The sequence below is a fragment of the Dermacentor albipictus genome, chromosome 2 (genome assembly GCF_038994185.2).
Source record: "Dermacentor albipictus isolate Rhodes 1998 colony chromosome 2, USDA_Dalb.pri_finalv2, whole genome shotgun sequence".
Taxonomy (NCBI): Eukaryota; Metazoa; Arthropoda; class Arachnida; order Ixodida; family Ixodidae; genus Dermacentor; species Dermacentor albipictus.
Window position 1 is genome coordinate 23,836,306 of NC_091822.1, and position 12,440 is coordinate 23,848,745.

A 12,440-nucleotide genomic window follows, 5' to 3' on the forward strand; every position below is an offset into this window, starting at 1 on the left:
TATTACCCTTATTTGCCTCAGATTAGCCCCTAAATTCACACGCAGGTAGCGCTCTGTTGATGAAGCCTAAGCACAGTTAGGTAAAAGAGAATTTTCAATGCCAGAAAGGTGTCTCGAGAAGTCAGACTCGGTGAAGTTCCTCTAGCCTGCTATTCCACACTTTGAGAGGGATTTGGTTTCGACGTTACCCAGCCCTAGAGAAAACGTATGGTGCTGAGCAATGGATACACGGAGCGCGTACATGTATTTTGTGCATTACATGAAAAGTATTACGTGCCTTTGTGTTGCAATGTAACGGCATTTAGCATCCCATTGATCGCCCAATGCTCACTAGTGGCTAAGAAAAAGGCGCCGGATGCCATGCCGTGCGAATGTCACGTTTCAAACCCTGTGAACTGCATTCGTACATTATTTTTGGGGGAACCGCGCATGAAATAATACTTCCAAATATTTCAATCTAACTGGCAAGAGGCCGCATGTCGTCAGCGCAATAAGCATTACGAGACGGTTTAGCCGACAACTTTTTATTATTAGCACGTAACGTGCAATGAATAATTAAAAAAAAATCTGACTATCAACGCATTTCTTACCACTACACTTGCGTGTTTACAATTTGTTGCTGCGCGCCGCCATTACTTAATCATAGTTGCCAACTGTTATAACTGCCACCGCCATCCATAAACGTGGACCGCTACTGTTTAATCGCCACTGTTTTTCATTTCAGCTGCTAGGAAATTTGTTGTTACCGCATTTTCTAACTTTTAAATTATATAAAGTGGAGTTATTACACATTTTTATTGAGCTCACGTTTATGTCGTTTTAAAACTAAAATTGCGTCTATCATCATCACTGCCACCAGTCACTCTGCGCGGGATACCACGCTGTAGGGGACGGCCGCCATTTCTTTTGTGTGCTTTCGCGGGCTTTTCAACAGCTTCCTATTCTAGAACTGCGAACCTGGCTTCGCGCTCGGTAGAGGTTCTTCACGACTGGAGATCCCGTGTCCGACTTGCGGCCGTGGACGAGCTCCTTGTCTGAGGATTACGCGACCAAGGTGAGCGGGACCGCGCGCTTGTCAAGGCTGTGATCGCATGTATGCAACCAGTGCTTTCTTGCTTGTAGTCGCTAGAAGCCAGGTGACAGTTGTGACTATCGAATTTTGTTAGGATTTCTACAAACATGCAGAGGCCTCGCAAAAAGCTCGTTACGGAGAAGGCATCGCGGGAAGCACGGAGGATACATCTGCTAATTGATCCCTTGTGCGCTCTGCCGGAGTGTTTGGGAGACAATGCGTGTGCGGCCTCCGCCACCCAGCCATGTCGAGAAGAGCCACAACGCTTGGCAGTTGCAAAACATGATGACTTAGCTGTGCATAGTGATTCTACTAGTGCCTAGCATGAAATCGCACATTTTGCTAGTCGTGATGCCGATTCCACACAATCGTGAAATAGTTCGTCAGGTGATTCAGATGATTTGCCTGGAGCCTCATCTCAAAACTTGCATTTTTCTTCTGTGCCCATTGTTTCATCAGATGAAGTAGCACCGCAAAAAGAAAGCTTTCGAGAGGCACTGCGTCAATGGGCAGTTGAGAATAACATCAAGCGAAAAGCATTAAACCAGCTATGGGGAACCAGCGCTGGAGTTTTCACGGCGCCTGCAGCGCCGCCCTGGCGGTCAGAACGTGCACAATGCAGCCTCCCCCGCGGACGAAAATTGCGTTGCGTGCCCTTAAAGTCAAAGGAAAACAAAAGGGCGCCGACGATACTGTTGCGTATACAAGTGCCACAACTAAGTCGGGATGAGGGAGGATGTATCCTTCTGCGTCTTTCCATCTAAACCCTATACGAACAAGAACGGAGGCGGCATTGGATCCAAGCAGTCAGGCGAGCGGAGTAAGCTCCCGTCTTGTCGCCCTGCCAAGCGGTGTCGGGCTGGTTTCTAAATCAAATTTCGCGTGTATCCCTGGTTTATTCGATAGTGAAGATGGTCAGCCATGGCAGACAGTACCAAACAGCAGAATCTGCAGTCGGTATTTCGTCGGAAACAAAATGAGCAATAGCATGCACCATCCGGCATATGTACCATTTTTCCTTCGCAATGCCACCGCCAAGCCCCTTCTAACGCCACCGCACCAAGTGAACGATACGAAAGGTAAAAATTATCCATTCATTGCCAAGAATTATGTGGGAGGGAAGCTGCCTTGTAATACGAGTTGTATGCGCATAGTGCCGGCGCACGCGCGACTAAGCCACCTATGTGTTTATAGAAATGCGCATGCGGATGAGGACTCGGCGCTGAGATGCATCCGGCAAATTTATGTAATTAGTGCTAAATGTAGCCAGGATTGTTAGAATCAAGCAGCGGAGAACTCAAACCTTTCCTTGCGAGAGTCAGCTGATGCGATAAAGCTTTCTTCTCCATTGACTGCTGTGGCGAAGTAACATCAGAATTTTTTACGTCTAGCCAGAGAAATATGGAATATCTTCAGGCCAACTAATACTTACGAAACCATAGCGCAGCACGACCGGAGCCATAACTGCTAGATTTGCGAGGCAGGCAGCCACGCAAGCATGGCATCGGCACACGACGCAACCGTTAAAGAAACACACGTGCTCGCCGCGACGCACTGTGAAAAATATTTAAAGCTTAAAAAGCTTCTTTCGTCATTTCTTCACTTGATGGCGCTAGCTTCTTTACAAAAACTCCACTTCAAGCGGCGCGAAAACGGAAACATACGAACTATAATACGGCTGCGTATGTGTGTGTCGTCTGGTTGTGTGGCTGAAATATGCCGCGTTTCGTCGCCAGGGCGGCGTGCAACGCACTCTTTTCGACGCGCCGCCTATCCAGCGCTGGTTCCCCATTGAAGCTGCACAAACGTTACAGCATCTTCTCCGAACTTGACCTCCCTGATGACGCGCCTGCACTCCTCAAAACGCCGCGACTAGAAAACACCGAGTACCCCGTGGTGGCCCTGTCTCCGGGCGAATATTGTCATTTTGGTCTCGCTGCCGGGCTTAAACATTCGTTGCAATTCGTGAAAGACCTTCCTAGTATTGTTTCACTCATTGTCAATGTAGATGGCCTGCCCCTTGCAAAAAGCTCAAGAATGCAACTTTGGCCTATACAATGTAGAGTTAGTAACTGTGGTGAGGGCTTTGGGCCATTTGTTATTGGGGCTTATGCCGGACCTTCAAAGCCGCATTCATCCAACGATTTTTTGAGAGCTTTCGTTGATGAGTTGCAGTATTTGCTGGCAAATGGGCTTGTTGTCAATGGCAAGCCAATCGAGGTTTGTCTGAAGGCTCTTGTTTGTGATGCGCCAGCACGGTCTTTCGTAATGATGACCAAAGGCCACAGTGGCTACAGTGGCTGCCCCAAGTGCTGCATTGAGGGTGCATACATTGGAGGCAAGGTTGTGTTCCCCGATTCAGACTGTCCCCTCCGCACAGATGCTAGCTTCAGGCAGCAGCACGACTCCGAGCATCACAGAGGAACGTCAATTCTTGTTGAGTTGCCTCTTGACACTGTGTGTGATGTTCCTCTCGACTATATGCATGTTGTTCTGTTAGGTGTTGTGAAAAAGCTTTTTTCCCTGTGGCTTTCAGGTCCTTTAAATGTTCGACTGGGACCACTTCAACGTCATACTTTCAATGAGCAAAGCACAGCCTTGCGTCTCTACATCCCGCACGAATTTCCACGTAAACCTAGGGGTGTCGATGAGTTAGATAGGTGGAAGGCTGTTGAATTTAGGCTTCTTCTGCTCTATACAGGGCCTCTTCTTCTCAACGGCATTCTCACAGATGACATTTATAAACATTTCTTGCTTCTCCATGCCTCGCTGTCAATTTTGGTTAACAAGCAGTTGTGCAGTCATCATGCTGACTATGCCGGGGCACTTCTGAGACATTTTGTTGCCAGTTTGGCCCGTTTGTATGGAAAAGAGCACATGTCGTTCAATGTCCATTGCCTGTCACACTTGTCTGATGACGTCAAACGCCATGGCGCATTAGACTGCTTCAGCGCATTTCCCTTTCAAAACAATATGAAGCAATTAAAGAGGCACCTTCGCAAACATGGGAAACCATTACAACAACTTGCAAATAGAATGGCAGAGGCAAATTCAGCTGCTTCTGAAGTGCCTTGCAGGCGATATGATCCTACTCCCAGACAACCTTGTGAAAATGGTCCACTCCTTCCCACATGCTGTCTTCCATGCTTCAAAACTCTGAAGTATCAAAATTTTGTGCTGAGCACAGAAGAGCCAGACAACTGCTACATGCAGGGTGGACATATTATTATTGCAAGAAACATTGCTTACATGAGGGGTACAGAAGAGATTTGCATCGTTGGTCAAGAATTTTTGCATAAAGAAGATTTCTACACACACCCCTTTGAATCTTCAAGACTTGATATTTATATTGTTTCAGGTCTTTCAGACCTCAAAGTGTGGCCTGTGAGCAATGTGCGAAAAACGGTCAAGCTCCCATGGAAGAAGCAGTTTGTAGTAATGCCAGAGTTGCAAATCGTTTAGTATGTGTTCCAAGATTAGCTCATTTTAGCGTCGTGTTCTGTACTTTTTCCCTGTAGCAGTGAGGAACTTGCTCTGGTGCTGACTTTGCCCTGAACACTTATCTGCCTTCACACAATCTCTTGTATGAGTGTGGTGAGAAGCCTGACTTGAAGTTTTTTTCTGGCTGTTGTAAAATAATTCTTCAGGCCACTAGACAGTGCCACAATAGTGAGGAATTTGGGCATCTGCAGCTGTTGTAAAGTATGTGTATTTCTTTTGTTAGCTCATAGCTGCTTGTTTCGATTCCCATGAAATGTTGAGGAGTATAGATTGTTTTCCAAGCGTCTTACGTGGGGATCCTTTGAAGCGTTTTAGCAGGACCATTGACAACAGTTCTATAAAAACTGCTGTGGCCTCCCTATGTAGCATCTTATTTTCGTATTTACCACAGCTATATTCCTTGAACTTTGAAGGAAGTGTGGAGCTTGTTTTCTGCTGTTGCCATGTAAACTTTTAATCTCTCCTGATTCTAAAGGTCTGGCTTCATTTGCAAATACATTTCCTATGGCTTGTCAACAATGTTTTGTCTTGAGGTTTTATTATGTGGCGATGAAGGCATTTTGGTTCAAAATTTATTTTTGAACAGCCAACATGACTGTGTTTTTGTCGTATAGGTAGATGTCTGGCTTTTCTGGCCAAACCTGAGAGCTATAGCTTGACAAAGCTTGAAAAATTATTTTGAAACATGCATCTCCTAGACCAGGTCAGTGTATTCTATGTTCAACTTAATTCTTGATTAGCTCTCTGCTATTGTGTAATTGTGAAAGCCTGATCATGATTGAGCATGTAATGGTAAGTTATATACATAGTTTCCATGGTAATATTCTTATTTGAAGCAACAATGTGCTTAACTAGGAAGTGCTGCTTTGTGCAATGCTGGCACTACAATTCAGAATTCTTTTACAGATGAGCTATGCTATTGTGGAATTCACTGCCTCTAAAGAGGTTGAAATTGTGCCAACTACTTGGGTCACTGGGAGCATGTGCGTCTGGCCGCATAATGTAAAAGTGGACAAGGCTGGGAAAATGGCACGGAAGCAGCATCCACCACAGTCATGGTGGAAGCAGTATGAAATTGCTGTGAAAGGTTTGTTTGGTAAGCGCATTTCAGTCAACTTAAGTCTTAAGCCAGGGGTGATTACATTGATCACATTTTGCACTTTTTCAGTTACCTATGAACATGCCCGGAAAAAGCTAAATGACAGTCAGTTCCATTCAGACCTGGCCAGTGAAACTGAAATGCCCCCATTGAAGAGGCGTAGACGGCCACCAGCAGCCTGGAGCAACTTTGACAGTGAAGAAGAGGAGGGAGAAACTGCCACAAGCCAGCCAAGACTGCCAGCCATTCCAAATAATTTTCCATCTGGTATTGTAAAATGTATTTGCCATTACTTTTCAAGATGCAGCTGTGATTTGCATTGCATTGAAGACGTAGCTTTAGTCTTGCAAGCAGTCAGTTGGTGCATGAGGCCAATTTTTTCTCAACCCTTTGATGTTACAATGTACCACCTCCTTTCTTTCATCTGCATTGAATATTTGCACACCAGCCATGAAGAACTGCTCGTTCGAAGAAAAATGCAGGCTGGTAGCTGCATTCATAGCTAGCCTGTTCTTAACAATGCTCATGTGCCATTATCAATAGGATTTTTAAATTTACAAAGCGCATTTCCAAAAAGTAAAATTAAGATGACGGGCGAGTGGGCATGTTGGTAATAATCGATAACGAAGGTGGCAGCGCACGGTTGAAACACACAAGGATGAGATGGGACGAAGCGCTTCATCCATTTCGCTCTTCCCCTGTGTTTCAGCAGTGCACTGGCAACTTCATAGTAAAATAGAAGCAAAGCTTGGAATGCCTCCTCGTAATTTCACATTGAATGTCTAGTCAGCATATGTTTTCAAGAAGTGTGAACAAGGTATTTACCTTGCATATACACCGAAACTTTGCTAGTTGCCCCTCTGGCATTTATTCACTTGCCAGAAATGTTTATCATGGGGTATAGCATGAATAGAATTGTGACATTCATGCAATTGTAGCAGATTGCTACAAAGGAAATTCATCCTGCAACACTGAACTGCGGAATTGTAACTTTGAAGTTCGGTATATATGTAAATACTGGAGCTCTTGTGTGTTTTATATAGGAGTATACTGCGCTCCACGGCCAGTGTATGGCTGTGATTAATGCTAATAGGAATCATTACATGATGGACTACATGTGTTGCTTTCTAGGAATAACCTCGAATGAAGCAACAAGACTGCCCACATTTGGCCAGGGAGACAAAGGCACACCAGGTATTCTCACACATATACAGCTCCCTCATTACAAAATTAAGATTTATGTGCTTATTTATTATTTTTTGTGTGTAACAAATTTAACTTTCTCTGATTATAACCTATAGGTTAGAACAACAAATAGCTGTAAAGCTTCTTAAGAGCCATGCATAGATGAATTCTCAAGCATTGTAGAAGTAAGATGAAGCAAAATATTCTAACCTCCATAATTCAATTTTATAATTGAACTGGTAAACCTTTGCTATTGGTAACTTTCTTTGCTCTGCTAGGCTCTTTCTCACTATCTGTTGCATATAAGATTTTCCAACTAGTGGAGCGGCTCTTGTGGCTCACTGCTTTCTTCTTTCACACTGCAGGGACCCAGTTGTCAGAGACAAACTCGCCACAAGGCATGTTTGATAACCACTCTGTTGATGCAGGTATGTGCCAGATAAGGAAGGTCAAAGTTAAATAAATCATTAACCATTTACCCCAAACTACTAATGAATTGAAATTGTGCTTTTCAGGTGAACAGATAGAGCAAGAACGGCCACAAAACACACCTCATCATTGTTGTGTAGAGAAGAGTACGCACCTTTTGAAAGATATGAATGCAGTTTTCAGTAAAATGGTTTGCTTAAAATCTTCTTGAATCATACTAAGTTTTAATAGCGTTTGTTTACTATATTTTTCAGACTTCCAGCGGCATGTACTACGACTGCTGAACACGCTTCGCTTCATGCTAGAACAGCAAGCAGACACCCTGAACAAGTTGTGTGATATGCTACCTACTTCTTCAGTCACCGAATGCGCAGATCTCTTAAGCCATCCACTAAGCAGTCTTGAAGAACTACAAGAGTTTGACGACAAGCTCGATGCTGGAAAATTTAAGATCCTGGTAAGCTATGTTTCTTTTTTTTTCATTGTTTTCTTGTTTCAGTTCATCGAACTCATAGAATATTCAAGATGTTGAAACACTGAACTTTTGCAATATCAAGAATGCCATGGGTTTTCGTTCATTGCTTACTTGCTTTATGACTTAATACTCTTTTTCATATTCTAAAACATTCACATCATCCAACAAGTTTCTTTGTTGAAAAGAATTTCTTCTCTTTTGTACACAGGTTCATGAGTTGACACAGCTTGGCGGGAAAGATGCCTACTGGGCAACAAAAAGAATCTTGTCATATTGCATCACAGACGAGGTTGCGGCACAATTTTCCTGGATGGGTCGAAAAGGAAAACTGAGCTTCTCCGCCTTAAAGATTGCTAAAGCCATAGCAGGTGTGGTCTATAATACACCTTACTTTTGTGTTTTATGCAGAATTATCCTTCCTCACGAAAAACGAAAACATGCTCATTGTTCTAATTTTTGCCACATACAAATACGAATGTCTGTTTTTTTAAAATGCTGCCTGTTTATCTATTTTGTAAGCTTGCAGTGTCAGTTATCACCATTGCTATGGGTTGCATATTTCAACACTGCAAGGATGCTGCAATTTCACTGTGTACTTAAATTTTAATGTTCACTAAAAAAGCCTACATGGTAAAAAAATGAACAATTTGGTAACACTCTAAAGGTCCAGGCTTAGCTTCAGAAGCTAAAAACTTATAATATTATAGTTTGTTGGGTAAAAAGCAAAGGGAATAAATAGAGTGTAAGACAACCCTGCAGCCCTTCAGTGCAAGTCAGTGTGAGATGATTGAAATAGCAGTCTAAATAAAAAATGCAAAGCAATCATTAGACCATTTTGGCTGGTGTTCTGCCTCATTATCATTTGAAAAATCAAGTGCAACTGAAATGCCCAACTCTATTCAATATAACAAATTTATAATGTGTGGAAGGACTTTGAGTAGGCAGTAATTTCTCAATTTTTTCGCAGGTTCAGCAGACTGTACGACTTGAAATTTGTATTTTCACCAAGACAACTGTTATTGTTGAGATGATTTAAAGAATCTTGTAAATTTCAGATGCTGCTCGCAAAGCGCCAAATGCAACTGCTGCTGACGTTGAGGCATCTATCAAATCGTGGCTCCGGCATGCTCCCGAGCGCCTTGCCACCAAGTTTCAGAAGTCAAAGCCAAGACTACTTGAGCAGGCAGCAGGTAATGGAATTTACATTGTGGCATCATGTAAAATCCTGAACTGTGCACAAAAATGTATGTTGTGCCAGTATTCCTAATGTGCAAGTGTTCTAAGCAGTCGATATGGTGAAATCTGTGTTGAGCTTGTGACCGACTTTTATACTCTTTGTATAATCTGCCAGACTCCTGTGCACTGCACAAACTGGCTCGGAAGAAAGGCCCCAAAGTTCCTTACTTGTTTTACCCTCTGTTGCTGCCCTTGTTCTTAGTCGTGTAGAAATGTATGTTCCCACTTTGCAGCCGACTGAAACTATGATAATGAGATGTTGCACAGTAGACGCCTATAACAATCCCATTTCACAAGTAGCTTCTGACAATCGTCTTTGTCATGGCATGTTTGCTGTTTCAGATACTGACTGAAACTGTCACCACGGCAGAGGGTCCAAGGCTTCCAGCATCTGATTCTCTGGTCATTCTGTGGATACTGATGGCAGCAGATAGCCAATGGCAAAGACAAGGACCATGCACTGTTGGCAAGCAGCTCAACCACAACTTCATGGTGGTATTTCTCAACCGATGTGCCACCTCCACGCTTCAGTATAATACCTTTCCTTTAAAAAATGTGAAGGGTGCTGTCACAATTCGTGTTTTGCAGGTAGCATCCACTTTAGGCATTTGAGGTTATGGGCAACAGTGTTTTTTTATTTGATGAATAATTTTTTTAAAGATACAGCTGAACTAAAGGACATTGCAAATTTGACTTTTGACTTGTGTCCACTGTATAATGTATGTATGTTATCCACTGTTATTGTGATCCTCAAAATCATGTGCAGTTTCTGTTGCATTGTTACCAAGTGCTTTGGAGACTGTTGCCGTCATACGAGATAGGTGAAAATGTCTAGTCAGCTGTAAAAGCTGTACAGGTCTAGTTTCTACGTATTGCCCACTCCTCTGGAACACACGGTAACTCTCCTTCCATTGCTACTTTCTATACCTGCCTTCAGGCAGCAACACAAGCTTATGCTAGTGCCACTTTGGAAGCAGCTTGCATTCCTGGAAACGAAGGCAACTTTACATTGTTTACTTAAAAGCCAATTAACTAACTGCCATGTATTAAATTGAATGATCCAGACCATAAAATGCTCTTTTTGCCTAATTTGAGCAAGGATGGGGAACCAATAAGTGCAAATTTTTAAATAGGAATTTAAGCTAAATATCGCTCTTGCATGTATGTTTACCATTTGTAACAGTTTCTAGCACTTTGAGGCAGTATCTGTGTTATAAGTTTTGCTACCAAACTCTTGAATGCAGAGTTCTGTATTTCTAAGCAAGTAATTTCATACTCGAAAAGGTCATTTTTTTTTGAAGCTACTGACAGAACTTTGTTCTGCAGTTGTGCACATAGTGAAGTACGTGGTTATATGTTTGCACTGTTAACTGGATTCAATGTTCAGATATTGTGAAAATAGTTCTAAAAGTTAAATTCTTCTGCTGCAGCTGTATTGTAATATGCTAATATAGCCCTCAACTGCTCTGCAGAGCTTAGGATACTACAGTCACTCCCTAAGTGTAATTAGTGTCTGTATTGTGATGACTAAAGCACTTTACTCATAGTAAGCTCAACAGCTCTTACATGACTCGTTCTCTGTTGCAAATGATGCGATACATTTTTATTCTTAGCAATAGTAATGCTAAATTTCTTTATTCAACTTCTCTTGCTATATAATGCAGTATTTCCCATCGTGAGTGGCAGTGGCTGCATTTTTTTTTGAGGTAGTGTGTAGTTCTTTTTATTGGTTATGCTGAAACAAGGTGGCCTGTGTGCAATTATGTGTATGTTTAATCCAATCTAGTCAGAATCTGTAAGCTAATGGTGTGCTTGGCCCACATGTCCCAGCTATGCTTGGTTTTTCTTAATTTATTGTCATAAAACTGAACTTTTAGATGTTTTATGCCCTCACTTTTTAGTAGGGTTGACAGAGTAGAGCCTCTGGTCTTTGTTTTGGAATTTAATGTCTTTAAATGTTTTTAGATGTATGTCTCATGCGCTCATATTTTAGTTACCTTAGTGGTTTATTTTGATATGTAGAAGCCATGTCCATTTGTACGGATATTGTGCTTGGTGAAAATAAGGGCTGTGACAGATTGATGGCATTATGTTTCTTTGAAGGAAAGTGCCCTTATGTATTGTTTCTGGTGGCAAGAGACAAGTCTCTCATCATATCATGCTTTGGAGTATATATATTTAATGAAATCTAGTCAGAATCTGCAAGCTAATGATGGGCTTGGTCCACATGTCCCAGCTATGCTTGTTTTTTTGGTGGTTTTTAATTTGACATCATAAAACTGAACTTTTATTTGTTTTATGCACTCACTTTGTAACTGGGTTGATGCAACAGAGCTCGTTGTGTTTATGTTGGAATTGAATGCCCTTAAATGTTTTTAGATGTGTCTTATGCACTCATCTTTTAATAAAGTTGCTTTAGAGGTTCATTTGCATATGTAGAAGCTATTGAACGATAACCATGTCCATTTGTACGGATATTGTGCTTGACGAGAATAACGGCTGCGACAGATTTATGGCATTATGTTTCTGTGAATAAAAGGGCCCATATTTATTGTTTCTAGTGGCAAGAGACAAGTCGTGCTTTGCAGTTCTATACTTTTAGTGCTTGGTGTTGTCTTTGTGTTAGGTTTACTAAAGTATAGTTTCATAGAAAATGTGTAAAAATTTGAGTTGATCTGCTGATCACCCCCTACATTCCTAGATTTCTTCTGATGCACTAGAGCTGATGACACTATATCCACTTGCAGGCTATTTGTCTTAAGCATTGGAGGTAGGCTTTGCAGTGCTTGTTCGCTGGATGCAGAAGCTGTTCTACTGTGATAACACAAGACCAGAGCCCACTGTTTTTTTTGCTTGTTTTTGCTTTACTGTGAATAAAAATGAAAGCTGTAACATTGTCTTTTCCTAGCTGTGCGCCAGTATGACGGGTCTCCTTCAGGATCAATGCCTTAATTCTTTGTGTGTTGTAGCATTTAATAAATATTGCAGTAAAAACGCATATAAATGCTGCAACAACACTGAATATGGCACTGACCCAAGAGGTTGAAGACCACATCTGGTGCCAGCATGGTACGTCCAATCAAATTTTAAAAATCCATATCCCTCGGACATCCCATATTAGCAAAATATGTATCCAACGGATGTCCCGTGGACATCCTGAAAGAGCAAATAGCCTGCTGTAAATGTCCCTGGGACATCCACATATCCGGCTTTGACGTCCATGGAACATTCGCTGGATGGCCACCTTGGTTGCGCCTTAAGCTCCAACGGATGTCCGTAGTACATCCGGAGGATATGTGCGGATGTCCGCAGGACATCCAAATGTCCACTAATTGTTGTCCGCTGGATATCCAGTGGACATTCATGGCCCATTGGGCCCTGCCTTCCCACAAGTCTCGAAGCGTGCGAAGCGGAGACCGCAGTGAGCGACCGTACACCAGCTC

At 42.4% G+C, this 12,440-nt stretch overlaps 1 protein-coding gene across 3 annotated transcripts; it reads left to right on the plus strand.

The window, feature by feature from the left end:
* Positions 1-875: 875 nt before the first annotated feature.
* LOC135897874 (uncharacterized) lies at positions 876-11,889 on the plus strand. 3 transcript variants are annotated; one of them, XM_065426567.2, is made up of 9 exons: positions 876-1,054; positions 5,480-5,939; positions 6,804-6,866; positions 7,223-7,285; positions 7,373-7,432; positions 7,541-7,743; positions 7,970-8,129; positions 8,817-8,951; positions 9,340-11,889. In XM_065426567.2, the coding sequence occupies exons 2-9, from the start codon at positions 5,480-5,482 to the stop codon at positions 9,348-9,350; spliced, it is 1,155 nt and encodes a 384-aa protein (XP_065282639.1). In that variant the 5' UTR covers positions 876-1,054; the 3' UTR covers positions 9,351-11,889. The 3 variants fall into 3 exon arrangements, with proteins under 3 accessions (XP_065282639.1, XP_070389630.1, XP_070389629.1); XM_070533529.1 differs by lacking the exon at positions 9,340-11,889 and having other exon boundaries at positions 5,480-5,669; positions 5,742-5,939; positions 8,817-9,220; XM_070533528.1 differs by lacking the exon at positions 9,340-11,889 and having other exon boundaries at positions 8,817-9,220.
* The last annotated feature ends 551 nt before the right edge of the window (positions 11,890-12,440 follow it).

Bases quoted from the DNA above. Each gene is read 5' to 3' on its own strand.
- LOC135897874 (XM_070533528.1), top strand. From the start codon at position 5,480: ATGAGCTATGCTATTGTGGAATTCACTGCCTCTAAAGAGGTTGAAATT. The intron at 7,433-7,540 runs GTACGCACCTTT...TATATTTTTCAG, and splicing joins TCATTGTTGTGTAGAGAAGA to ACTTCCAGCGGCATGTACTA. The intron at 7,744-7,969 runs GTAAGCTATGTT...TTTTGTACACAG, and splicing joins CTGGAAAATTTAAGATCCTG to GTTCATGAGTTGACACAGCT.